Source organism: Balaenoptera acutorostrata, chromosome 1 (genome assembly GCF_949987535.1).
Source record: "Balaenoptera acutorostrata chromosome 1, mBalAcu1.1, whole genome shotgun sequence".
Taxonomy (NCBI): Eukaryota; Metazoa; Chordata; class Mammalia; order Artiodactyla; family Balaenopteridae; genus Balaenoptera; species Balaenoptera acutorostrata.
This window is the reverse complement of record NC_080064.1, coordinates 110808159-110821166: the sequence shown is the minus strand read 5'-3', so window position 1 is coordinate 110821166 and position 13008 is coordinate 110808159. Positions and strand designations below refer to the sequence as shown.

At 42.6% G+C, this 13008-nt stretch overlaps 1 protein-coding gene across 3 annotated transcripts in view; it reads left to right on the top strand.

Moving 5' to 3' along the window:
• The first annotated feature begins 2435 nt into the window (after window positions 1–2435).
• The window catches only part of THEM4 (thioesterase superfamily member 4), a 41347-nt gene continuing 30774 nt past the window's right edge, over window positions 2436–13008 (top strand). For 2 of the 3 annotated variants that reach the window (XR_009007663.1, XR_450611.2), the window contains exons 1-2: window positions 2436–2665; window positions 11046–11187. Coding sequence is in view for 1 of the 3 variants with exons in the window: in XM_007178078.2 (XP_007178140.2) it covers window positions 2567–2665; window positions 11046–11187 (241 nt within the window). In the remaining 2 variants the exon portion in view is untranslated. The remainder of the gene's footprint in view (window positions 2666–11045; window positions 11188–13008) is intronic. The other variant, XM_007178078.2, reaches the window with a different exon arrangement.

Below are 13008 nucleotides of genomic sequence, written 5' to 3'. Positions count from 1 at the left end.
CGTGAACCACAACTGCTGAGCCTGCGCGTCTGGAGCCTGTGCTCCACAACAAGAGAGACCGCGATGGTGAGAGGCCCACGCACCGCGATGAAGAGTGGCCCCCACTTGCCGCAGCTAGAGAAAGCCCTCGCACAGAAACGAAGACCCAACGTAGCAATCAATCAATCAATCAATCAATCAATAAATCTTAAAAAAAAAAAAAATTACATAATATCAACAGCCACCCCTTATGCCGAATCATCTTCAGTTTGAGTCGCTCTTACATGCCTTAACTCTCAAATTCCCTCTGTCTCAGAATGCTATACCCTTACTCCCAGTTAATATGGTGGGTTTAAAATACACCAGGCATTCTTTCCTACTGACAAACTGATGGAGAAGTTCATGTAATCAAGGAAAATATCTGATACTAATTGCTCACAAAAAAAAAAAGTAGAAGGGGACTCTCTGAACTTAGACCCAAGCCCAAAGCCAAGTTTATTTATCTCTGATAAATCTCTCCTTATAATAGTCCCTCCAGTCCCACCTTTACTATGTGAGTAGTTACACAGCTGTGTTGGTGGGAAAATATTGTGTAATGATGTGCTGGGGGTAAGCAATTCTAGTAACCCGTTATTCTAGTAACCATTAAGAGTCTTAAAACTTCACCTCGGGATGGACCAAGACTGTGGTATATTGGTAAATATTTAATAATGTAAGAAAGGAAGGCCCTCATTTGCAGTATCTAAGTGAATACTCCCAGTCAGCCAATTTTAAGCTACCACTGTGATGTGACTAAATGCCATGTTGGGAAGATGTGTGCCTAGTATTCCCCCCATACAAATGAGATAGAGATAAATAACCTCAAGAGCACATACAGTAGTAAAATGCACTAAAAATAATTAGGTAGTTACAGCTTTTAGCATCTAATACTGTCACTGGCCAAGCCCATTAACAATTCCCGGGAAATAAAAATAGAATCTGGGTAATAAGACAAAGTTTAACCTTTTTCTTTTTCTTTGTGCTTAGTCTAGTTTCACTTGCTCACAGGGTGCTGCATGCAGAGATCTTACACCAGGCCCTTCAGACCAGAGTTCCTAGTGTGAAAAGGCTGGGCCTGGCACCTCAGCTCTGGGCCCCTGTCCAGAAGTGCTGCACAGGCCCCTGCTATGCAAGATGGCAGGGGCAGGCCCAGTGCAGATGTACTGCACCCACACCTCCCACACACTGCTTTCTGAAGCCTTGAGCAGCAAACGTGGTGGTGGTGGGGGGGGGGGGGTGCCTGCGTGGACCCGGCCCCTCCCTGCTGACAAGAACCCTATAAAGCAGCCCCAGTCAAACGCCTTTGGGGATGAGCACGTAATTGAGAGCTTGAACTCCCACCTCTTCATTCTCTGACTTCCTTTGCGTCCGAACCAAACTCGGTCTCCTACTGGCTCCAAGACACCGGTCAGAAGGACACTTGCTGGGGACTGACTGAGGAGTGTCATTACAATACCTTCATTTTTTTCATATTACTTAATTGTAAGTTTATATAAATTTTAATAATGTCAGTGTTTAAGGATTGGCTAGCGGAATACTTACAATTTTAACGAGACCGTACAAGTCACCTTCAACACACCACTGGCCTGGGGGTACTTTCTTTCTGAGATAAATACAAGGTAACTTCAAGTAACTTCTAACTTCCGTGACTCCTACTGAAAGAGAAGATCCTGGCAACAAGTAAAATTTGATATACTCTTTTTAATACAACAATGAAGAAACAAGAGCCCAGGTACAATTAAAGAGCGTACAAGGTGTTAGGTGGTGGAGTGGGACTTGGAGCTCAGATATGTCTCCAAAGCTAAGAGATGAATGCATCCGTCAGGTGTTGCTACGATTTCTAGTTGAAAAAGCCAGACTCCAGGACTTTTAGCTCTGCCCGGAGCCTTAAGAGTGTGTGTAGAGGGGCGGCGCAAGAGGTAGAGAACGTAGCTTTGTAAGCGTATGTCCTTTGCACCCAGAAGTCTCTCTACAGATCAATCCCAACCATGGATTTGTCCATGGCCTCCAAGAAAATATTCTATTCCTACAATCCGCTGTGTGCGGTCCTACCCACCTGACGGCTTAAGTCTTCTGCGGGAGGGAGAACTACTAGGGAACAGAGAGCACAGAATTCGGTCGGCCGGCGCGAGACGGGAAAAAAGCCATTGAATCCTCATTAGTAGCGCGTGGCCGCCTGGGCTGAGGGGCTGAGGGCCGTGAGCTGTAGCCGCGGACCCACCCTCTCAGACCTCCTCGTCCTCCCCAGGCCGCCGAGCCGCCGGCGCCGCGCGCGCCGCTCCAGGCGCCCTCTCGAGGCTTGACATTTGCTCCGGAAGTGGCTCCGGCGCCCGAGGAGGGCCTAAGATTTAACCGGAAGAAAAGACCGACGCCCCCGCTGCCTTCACGCCCCGCCCCCACCCCGCGCGCCAGGCCTCGCCCTCCGCTCCCCTAAGTTAAAGAGGAAGAGCGGGCCATTGGGTGGCTGGTTGGGTGAATTGACCTCTGCCGCGGCCGCGAGCCAGCCGCCGCGCTTCCGGCGGCCGGAGCCCCGCGCACGCTCGGAGCCATGCTGAGGAGCTGCACCGCGGCACTGCGCACGCTCCGGGCCCTACGCGGCAGGCGGGAAGGCGCGTCCCCCGCAGCGAGGGACCCGGTACTCGCGCGGGTAAGTCCCGGGCGCGGAGCGGCGGAAGTGGACAGAGGGGTGGGACTTTCCGTCAGGAACAACCCTGTGATATGGATATGTTCAGCTGTTTATCCATTTCCTCATCCGACTGACCTCAGAATAAAAGCTAACATCAGCTCCAAGAGGCATCAATGTTAACGGGGTCACCGGATCTTTCAGTCCTGAGATTCAAGCCGTAAGAAACTGCACAGGAGGGTGACGCCGTTTGTTGGTTTTTTTTTTTTAACATCTTTATTGGAGTATAATTGCTTTACAATGGTGTGTTAGTTTCTGCTGTATGACAAAGTGAATCAGCTATACGTATACATATATCCCCATATCTCCTACCTCTTGAGCCTCCCTCCCACCCCCCCTCTAGGTGGGGTGACCCGTTTTGAAGCAGTGTGCAGGATGCTTGAGTCATGTCAGCAGGTCAAGGAATACAGCTGCTACTAATATTAATAAAGAAAGGTTGTGCCTTAAGCAAGGTCACATAGAAAACACGTGGTACAGTTGGAATCTGAACCTAAGCAGTCCGCCTCCTAACCATTACATTATACCCTCAGGAGAAGAGCACGTCTCTAACAAGGGTTTAATCCTAGTTCTCTACTACTAGTTTATCTACTGCTTTACTTATCTACTAGAAAAACTTAAGATATTCTGTCTTATCATTTTTCAGTCAGCAATTAATACAAATATTTGCTGCCTCTCACCAGCTATATCCAAGGAATATCTAAAGATAATAGTTTATAGGGATATTGGCTTAATTCTAAATAATTCAATTAAGTAGTACTGCTTAAATTGTCCTCTCTGAATGAGATCAGTTCAATGAAAATAATCATTTTGGACTCGTAAAGGACACACACAAGTGGATCCCATTTAATGATAGTTAAAACCATTTTAACATCTCTGAAAATGTTAAGTTCAAGAATTTTTATTTTTTTTTAAATATTGATTTATTTTATTTTTGGCTGCATCAGGTCTTAGTTGCGGCACGCGGGATCTTTCGTTGTGGTGCACAGGCTTAGTTGCCCCACCACGTGTGGGATCTTAGTTCCCCAAGACCAGGGATCCAACCCGTGTTCCCTGCATTGGAAGGCAGATTCTTAACCACTGGACCACCAGGGAAGTCCCAAGTTCAAGAATGTTAAGACAATTTCTATACAGTCCTTATTATTAAGCAGTCTGCTTGAATTGAATAATGAAATAATGTTCACTTTGGCAGAGTCAAGGTAACTAATAATAATTTATAATGAAATCAGCTTCCTTGATTGTTTTAATATTAGAAATAATAAAGACAACCAACTTATATTAAAATAAGTAATAGTAAACGGTTAAAAAATTTTAAGGTGAAGTTTTTAGCAAAAAGAAAGGAGAGACTGGCACTTCTAATAGAAACATTTAATAAATATTGTAATGGAATTCTAATGGTGTTAGCTTTAGGGAATAAGTAATCATTGATGGAATGAGGATATTTTTATTGGCAGTTATTTCCTCAGTTATTTAAATTTTTCCACTTGAAGTCTAAAAACTTGTGGTTGAATATACAAAAGAGCATTAAGTATGGGCCATTTATAAGAACAAAGACATCAAAAGAGAATTCTAAAGTTACAGTCTCACTTCCAGGCTCGTGCAGAATATACTTCTCTTTTCAACTTTGGGTTAAAATATCTACAAGACTGTGGTTGGGAGCCTCCAGATAGGGCTATGCGGTAGTCATGTTTCTTTCTTCTGGGCCTTGTGTCTTCTACCAGTTCTTCTCAATCCTTTGGAGACAGGAGATGATACCTCATCCCACTTATCACCATTTTAAGGCATTTAGGATTGTCTTGAATAAGTGGTTCAGCTTCTACTGTCTTACTTAAGAAATTCCTCGATATAAGAGGAAACTTGACTTTAGCAAGGATGTCAACCATAAATGGCTGGCGATTAGGTTTATCATATTTCAACCACCTGACTGCAGCGTCGTAAACCTGATCCTCTGCTCTCACAGTTGGAGTGTCCTGGTTGAGGAGATGTGTAACTCGCCTGGCATCAAGTTGTAGAAATTCTTCAGTTATAAAATTCAGTAAAATGCTGATGAATAAAGTCATCTGCAGTTGCGTTCAATTTAGGACAGTCTAGACACTCTGCTAGCCCACTTATACCAAGACAATTGGAAGCATCGACTTGTTCTTTGAAAAAATCAACACACATTTCTTCACAGGTTCAATCTGGTACTGGTTTGCTGCATCTAACAAAGACTGAACGTTGTTACTATTCACAGAAATTCTAATGCTATAAGCGAATTCCACAAGTTATTTAATAATGTCAGGTTCAGCATCTCTGAGTTTTACTTCAAAGGACTTTAATTCAAGCATGTTAGTTGTGAACATTAAGTTTAAAAAATAACTGGCTGCAGCAGGGACAACACAGTGAACAGCTATCTTTCGTTCCTGGACCATAAGGATCACATCACACAGTGTTTTCTTTGGATTTATGTAGCTTGTCAACAAGGTTCTGCAGTCAGTCCCTCCCAGCGTGATTTCAAGTTGACCCTGGGTATAAATCCCTGGGTAGACTGTAGATTCAACTATAGTTGGGTGGTGGATTTAAATCACTGTTTCCTCATGTTATTCATGACGCCCATGAAGCCTGCCAATTTAGCTTCCTCTCGAGCAGCAAGTTTCTTCTCGGTCTTCTTGCCGCTCTTCTCCACCCCGGAGGCTGCCATCCTCCGTCAGCACGGTTCACGCCTGAACCGCCGTTCCAGGCGAAGGGTTGCAGGCTCCCGATACTCTGGGGCTTCTGTTTACCCAACACCTTGACCGGGATGGGGTGGCTGCAGCGCCCTGCTCCCGAACCAGCGAGCCAGCGGCGGACCACTACGGTAGGACAAGGCCCTGTGGCCCCCTCAAGCTCGCCAGGAAGCGACGACGCGGGCTCTGCTGCGTCTCCCGCAGAACCGAAGCCCAGAGAAGGAGCCTGTGCCAGCTTACTTTTAAAGAATAATGAGTGCAGATCGGTTATTAATCCTGTACCATCGTGCACTTTGGAAAATAAAATGCCCTGTGCTAATCTCACAACAAAGACAGATTCGTTTCTTTAATATGTTGGTGTCTTATAATCTATGTTGAGAATATTTATATTAACGTATTTACGGGCTTTATAACAGTAGTATTTACAGGGCTTACAAATCATGCTTCTTTTGGTTCAGTAACTGAATCTTAAAAAGAGACACATTAAAAAGTTGTAACTTAAGTCCCACTTGAAAAATACATAATCAAAGATCTAGCAAGACCTCTCCTCTATTCAGGGCAACAAAAAATAGTGATTATCCCTAACATTTATCCCTCATGCACAGAGTCTATGCTGTGAATTTACAGGTGCCTTTACTTCAAGTATCTCTTAATTCTCATCTCCTTGGACTGAAACTTTCATTTTTATTTCTCACAACATCATAGTGTTCATCTGTGGTCCCAAACTCAGCATGCCCCAAACTAAAATTAATGGTTTCACTCCTACTTTCCGCCTCCTGACGTGTACATGAACACTAACGAAAACCTCCTGTTTCTTTTCCTTCTTTCCACTCCAACCTTCAAACCACAAGTAAGGAATCATCCAAAACTCTTCTACTTTCTCTTCCCCCATGATCTTGCGCCTCCCTCCCACCCTCCCTACCCACCCCAATCATGTAGTCTGTAAAGTACATAAATTCTGGAAGTAACCTAACACACACAATTAGTCATAAATTAATATGTATTGACTAATACCTGTCAATTAAGAGGTAGAATAGGATGTGTAAGCTTTGGAGTTGTGAATTTGGGCTTAGCGCATCCATAGGTCTCATCTTAAATAGGGAACTCTAGGTTTGATCAGTTCTAGCATCCTTTCATGGACCAGTGCAACAGAGATAATAAAGGCTCTTAGGAATTAGAATGACTCCCTTGACCCTGGGCTCTCCTACCTGATTGTAACTTTGAAAGTCTGGGGGATTCAGCTAAATGCAACAATCTTTTTTTTTTTTTCCCCCTTTTTTGGCACTGCATGGCATGTGGGATCTTAGTTCCGTGACCAGGGATCAAACCCACGCCACAATCCTTGGTCCCAATATCCTAAATATCTCTTAAATCTTTTTCATTCCTCTCTACCTAGTTCACCTTCTGACCACATTTCTCCTGGACCTTTACAACAGTCTTTTAACTGGTTTCCTTACCATTGCTTCTCACCTTACAATTCATCCTTTACATCAGAGGGAGCTTTCTAAAACCTAAGTTCATGTTACTGCTTTGCTTAAAACTCCTTAAGCCTCCCCATAATGGAAAAAGTACTTTGCCACTCAAGTACCACCTTCATGATTCTTTAAAGACTCCTTTCTTTAATTAGCTTCATCCTAAGCAATAACATTTATGAAATCCGAAGTGTGATGTGCTATTTATGTCCTTTTATTGATATAATATTCATTTAAAAATACATATATCATTGTCCTGTGCCAGCTAAAATCATCTTTCCTATTGGCCTTTGGAAACATTAACCCAGAAGATGAAATCTAAGCCTTTGTTAAAGCCAAAGAGCCACTGTAGTGTCATCCCTCTACTGCTTTGCCATCCCTATCTTGCTGCTGTTCTCTTTGCACCTTTCATCTATGAAGACTGAAATCCTAGCAGTTCGCCATCTCTCTGTGCCTTTGCTTGGAGCAGCCCTCCTATTCTTTCCTTAGTGAACGTTTCATACTTTAGAAATCACTGTGTCAGTCCTCATCTTTTTGAAGTTTTCCCTGAAAGTCACTCCTTCTATGTCTGTTTCTATTTCTTTTGTAACATTTTTCACACTCGAGGCAGCAGTCACTTGAGGACAGGGCCTAAGTCTTCTCTCTTTGTATTACCTGTTCCTGGCACAGAACCAGAGCATATAGTAGGGCTCAAAAAAGTTCATTGCGGGACTTCCCTGGTAGTCCAGTGGTTAAGGCTCTGCACTTCCACTGCAGGAAGCCTGGGTTTGATCCCTGGTCAGGGAACTAAGATCCCACATGCCATGCAGTGCCAAAAAAGGGGGAAAAAAAAAAAAAGATTGTTGCATTTAGCTGAATCCCCCAGACTTTCAAAGTTACAATCAGGTAGGAGAGCCCAGGGTCAAGGGAGTCATTCTAATTCCTAAGAGCCTTTATTATCTCTGTTGCACTGGTCCATGAAAGGATGCTAGAACTGATCAAACCTAGAGTTCCCTATTTAAGATGAGACCTATGGATGCGCTAAGCCCAAATTCACAACTCCAAAGCTTACACATCCTATTCTACCTCTTAATTGACAGGTATTAGTCAATACATATTAATTTATGACTAATTGTGTGTGTTAGGTTACTTCCAGAATTTATGTACTTTACAAACTACATGATTGGGGTGGGTAGGGAGGGTGGGAGGGAGGCGCAAGAGGGAGGGGATATGGGGATATATGTATACATGTAACTAATTCACTTTGTTATACAGCAGAAACTAACACAATATTGTAAAGCAATTATACTCCAATAAAGATGTTTTAAAAAAAAAAGCCATCAGTGCATACAGGAATTTGATGGCAAGAATAGGCACATGAGTAATAGCTTTGAAAAATAAATAAAAAGAGAAAAAAAGAAAAACTATATGATTGGGACTGGATTCTAAGGAAATAATCCAAAGTAGAGAAAAGACTATATTCAGTGTTCCAATGATCCTTTTCATTTAAAGCAGGAAAAGATTGGAAACAATTTACATGTACAATTTAAATGGTTAAGTAAATTATAGTATATCATTTTAAAGGACAATTTTTCTGCTGTTGAAAATGGTGATAACTGAGATTAAGGGCATGAGAAAGTGAACGCTAAAGAATTTTAAGTAATGAAGCAAAAGAAAAATTATATTTCTTACTGAGATTACAAGTATATTAAGAAAAGCTGTAGTTAAAAAAATTTGGAGGAGGGATTTCCATGGTGGTCCAGTGGTTAAGACTCCAAGCTCTCAATGCAGGGGGCCTGAGTTCAATCCCTGGTCGGGATCCCACATGTTGCAACTAAGATCCCACGTGCTGCAACTAAAAGATCCCTCATGCTGCAACCCCTCATGCCTCAACTGAAGATCCTGCACGTGGCAACAAAGATCCCACATGCCGCAACTAAGACCCAGCACGGCCAAATAAATATTAAAAAAAAAAAAAAAACTTGGAGGAAATATATCAAAATTTTACCATTAGTTATATTAAGATGGAGAGATAATAAGTGGGTTAAAAATTTTTGTTTTTCTTTTCTTTCCTTCCCAAATTTTCTGAGCTGAAAGTCTGAAGGGATAAGCGAATCCAAAACCATAGGAAAAAACAAAGGTACAAATACTGAGCTAGGGAGTGGAGTGGTCTCAGCCCTACTCATGTTTCCCCTCACGAATTCAAGACTTCCTTTTGTTAGCCAGGAAGTTTTTAGTTTCATAGAGTTCTTGGGACAGGCTCCCTAAATTCTTACCATCAGGCCAGGATCAGAGCCAGCCCAGAGGTCAGCAGAAGGCTGGTTGGCTGGTTCTTCCATCACAATAACAGCACCTCCCTGTACCCTGGCATGTAGTGCAAGTGTTGTAGGTACATTGAATCTGAATGAATTGATAAGGGTGCCTGGAAGTAGAATGCCACAGAGTTGATAGCTTCTGTGATCTTAATGTTCCAGGATTTCTGCAGAAGTCAAAATAACTGATTTTCCTTTCTGGTGCCGACGGGCATTTGCTTTGTCCAGCTCTTTTGTAGGTGACACTTTGTCCCCCAAGTCCTCCAGGGCCCATGTACCTTTCCATCTGCTGTGTGAGCACTGGAGTGGTAGCAGTGCTGAGTGCTACAGAAAAGTAGCAGTGGTGGAAGCTGTGGTTATTATGACACCAAGAACTTTTCCCCTCCAACCCCCTCCTCCTCTTTCTTTGTATTCTCTTTCTTGGCATCTGGCTCTGTCACCTACTCCGTTGAACAGTTCAGAAACCTGAGATTGGCTCTTGCATTTTTCCTCTTTCCTCACTCTCCTTATCCAAATAGTTACCAAGTTATGCTTCATGCATTCATAATTTTTCACCTGCATTATTCCAGTAGCCTCTAGACAGGGCCCTCTGATTCCAATCTTGAAATCACTCCCACTATCTTTCGTATTATGGCCAAATCTGATCTTGTCACTCCCCTATTCAAAATCCCTCCAAGAGCACTGCAGATGCAATTCAAACCAGTTAACTTAGTGTGGAAGCTTCGCACAATCAGGCCCTTGCCTACGTCTCTGCAGCCATCTGCTCCTCCCCTTGTACTGAAACAATACCAAGCTTCCTTGAGGCCTTAGTTTCATCATCTGTAAAATGGGGATAATAATTAGTACCTACTTCATATGGTTGTTGTAAGGCCCCTCAAAACTGTTTCATGCCTCCTTGCCTTTGCACACAGTGTTCCTTTGCCTACAATACTCTTTCTATCTGGCTAATTTCTGCTTGTCTAATGAAGATTCAAGTCAAAGAACCCCTACCTGAATACCCAATCTGAGATGAATACCTCTCCCCTGTGCTCTGGCTTCCTGTGTGTTTCCTACTGGTAACACTTTTTACATGGAGGAAAACTGTCTGTCCTTCATCTCTCTTTATCACCAGTTGCTGGCTGCTGACTAAAAAAATGCACCACACGAGAGTTGCGAGTTAAGTTTTATTTGAGGCAAAATGAGGACTATAGCCCGGGAGACAGCATCTCAGATAGCTCTGAGAAACTGCTCCAAAGAGGTAGGGGGGAAGGTCACTATATATGTGATTTGGTGAAGGGGGAGTACATGCAATCAAGCTAGTCTCTAGTGAAGGTTACTGCTAGTCACAAGGAGCAGACGTCACCATGAAGGATTTTAGTGCTTTTCTAGATATGAGGAGATACAAGAATTGGGCTCATAAAATCAGCTCCTGAAAATATCTAACTATGTGAAGACCTTTTCTGCCAGTTTTTCTCAGAGCACAGGATGCCTCATTTCTGTCCTCCACCCTGAACTCCTTTCAGGGGGTGTTGAAAATCAGCAGCTGCAGCAGCACATGATTTAACCCTTGTAGAGGTGGATGTCAAGTGCCAGTTTGTAGTTGACGTGGCTCACCTGTGCTTGATTAAGGTTTAAAAAAAAGAAGGGGGTCTGCAGACCTGGGCTTAATACCAACTCTGCCAATGGCTAGTTGGATGACGTTGAGCAAATCATTTATCCTCTCTCAATCTCCCAATTCTCCCAAGGAGGGAGGACCAGGTGATCCTAGAAATTTGTTTCCACTTCAAAACAACAAGCTTTTGGGAAGAGGAAAAGCAGCAAGATAGTCTTAGAAAATAAGAGAATATGTTATGAAATAGGATGTACCTCCCATTACTCTCCGTTTTTTCCTTTCTTTTAGAGGTGGTTTTCTACTGAGAAAGTCATTCCTAAGGACCATGCTCTCCCCAACCCCAGCTGGAGCAAGGACTTAAGACTCCTCTTTGACCAGTTCATGAAGAAATGTGAAGACGGCTCCTGGGAACGTTTGCCTTCATATAAAAGTAAATATACTCAAAAGAGTGAAGATTTCAAAACCTATTTTCTTGGTAGGAATAGCTACACTCCCATAAAGAATATTTAAATATCAAATACAAAACTAAGAACAGATTGAAGTACTTGTTACCACTTGAAAAAGGAAGGAGGATAGTGCAGGGGGTTTGCTATATTCTCCAGTTTTATAGGCCAGAAATCTCAATAAATTTCACAGATTGTGGGAGAGCATAAAGTCTGTTGCCATTAATAAGAATGCCCCCACCATGGCATCATCATCACCATTATCAGGAAGCAGCCCCAGAAAGCCTCCACCCTACCACATTCTCATCACCTTTCTGTCTTGAGGCTGTCATCACTAACCTCAATTTACTGTTTATCCCAATATATGGCTCTGTCACCCTAAGAAGCTCAGAATACTCAAGTCATCCCCTCATCTCCCAGACTCTAAACTCCCAAGGCAAACTACCCCACCTCCAACACATACACATTGCACTTCCTGTCCTGTGTATGTGTGTGTGTGTGTGTGTGTGTGTGTGTGTGTATGTGTTTTAATTAATAGACTTTTTTTTAGTAGTTTCAGGTCTATAGAAAAAAGAGTGGAAAGAACAGAGTTCCCATATACCCCTTAATTCCTTCTGCCAGCTCTCCATTTATTAACATCTTGCGATAGTAAAGTACATTTGTTGTAATGGTGAGACTGTATTAATACATTAACTAAAGTCCATAGTTTACATTAGGGTTCACTGTGTAATACTTGATGAGTTTTGACAAATGTATAATGACATATATCATACGGAATAGTTCCACTGCCTTAAAAATTCACTGTGTTCCTCCTGTTCATCTGTCCCTCCTTCTCCCGAACCCTTGGCAACCACTGATCTTTTTACTCTCTCCATGGTTTTGCCTTTTCCAGAATACACACAGTATGTAGCCTTTTCAGATTGTTTTCTTTCACTTAATAATATACGTTTATTAAGGTACATTTATTTTTTCCACAGCACTTACACCATCTGACATGTTTTGTGTTTATTTAACGGTGTGTCTCTCACCACTAGAGTGTTTGCTTCTGTCGACTTAAAAAAAAAAAAGCACAATGTGAGAGTTGCGAGTTAAGTTTTATTTGGGGCAAAATGAGGAATGCAGCTCGGGAGAAAGCATTTCAGATAGCTCTGAGAAACTGCTCCAGAGAGGTAGGGGGGAAGGTCAGTCAGTATATATGTGATTTTGGTGAAGGCGGAATGCATGCAATCAAGCACATATTTTTTTTGCAGAAGGTTTCTGCTAGTCATGATGAGCAGACGTCACCATGAAGGATTTTAGTGCTTTTCTAGATATGAGGAGATACAAGAATTGGCTCATAAAACCGGTCCTGAAAATATCTAACTATCTGAAGACCTATTCTGCTTTTCCCAAAGCACAGGATGCCTCATTTCTGCTCTCCACCCTGAACTCCTTTCAGGGGGTGTTGAAAGTCAGCTGCAGCAGCACATGATTTAATCCTTGTAAAGGGAGATGGTAAGTTTCAATGGCAAGTGCCAGTTTGTAGTTGACAGGGCCTCCTCATGGTCATAAATTCGACCATGATTTGGGCGGCATTTCATGACCATTTTGTCCCATGGTGCTAGGAAGGCTCATTCCTAGGTCTGGCAAAGATTTCGCTGATAGGCCACTCAGTGTGCTATTACTGGACTAGGTCTTTTAACAGTAACTAAGGCCTCTGGACCACCTGTCTTACTAATCTGTTATGGTCCAGGAAAATTCCCTCTTGTTGTATCTTCCCATATCTAGAGTTACAGTATTACAATCATTGATCTCATATAAAACTATGT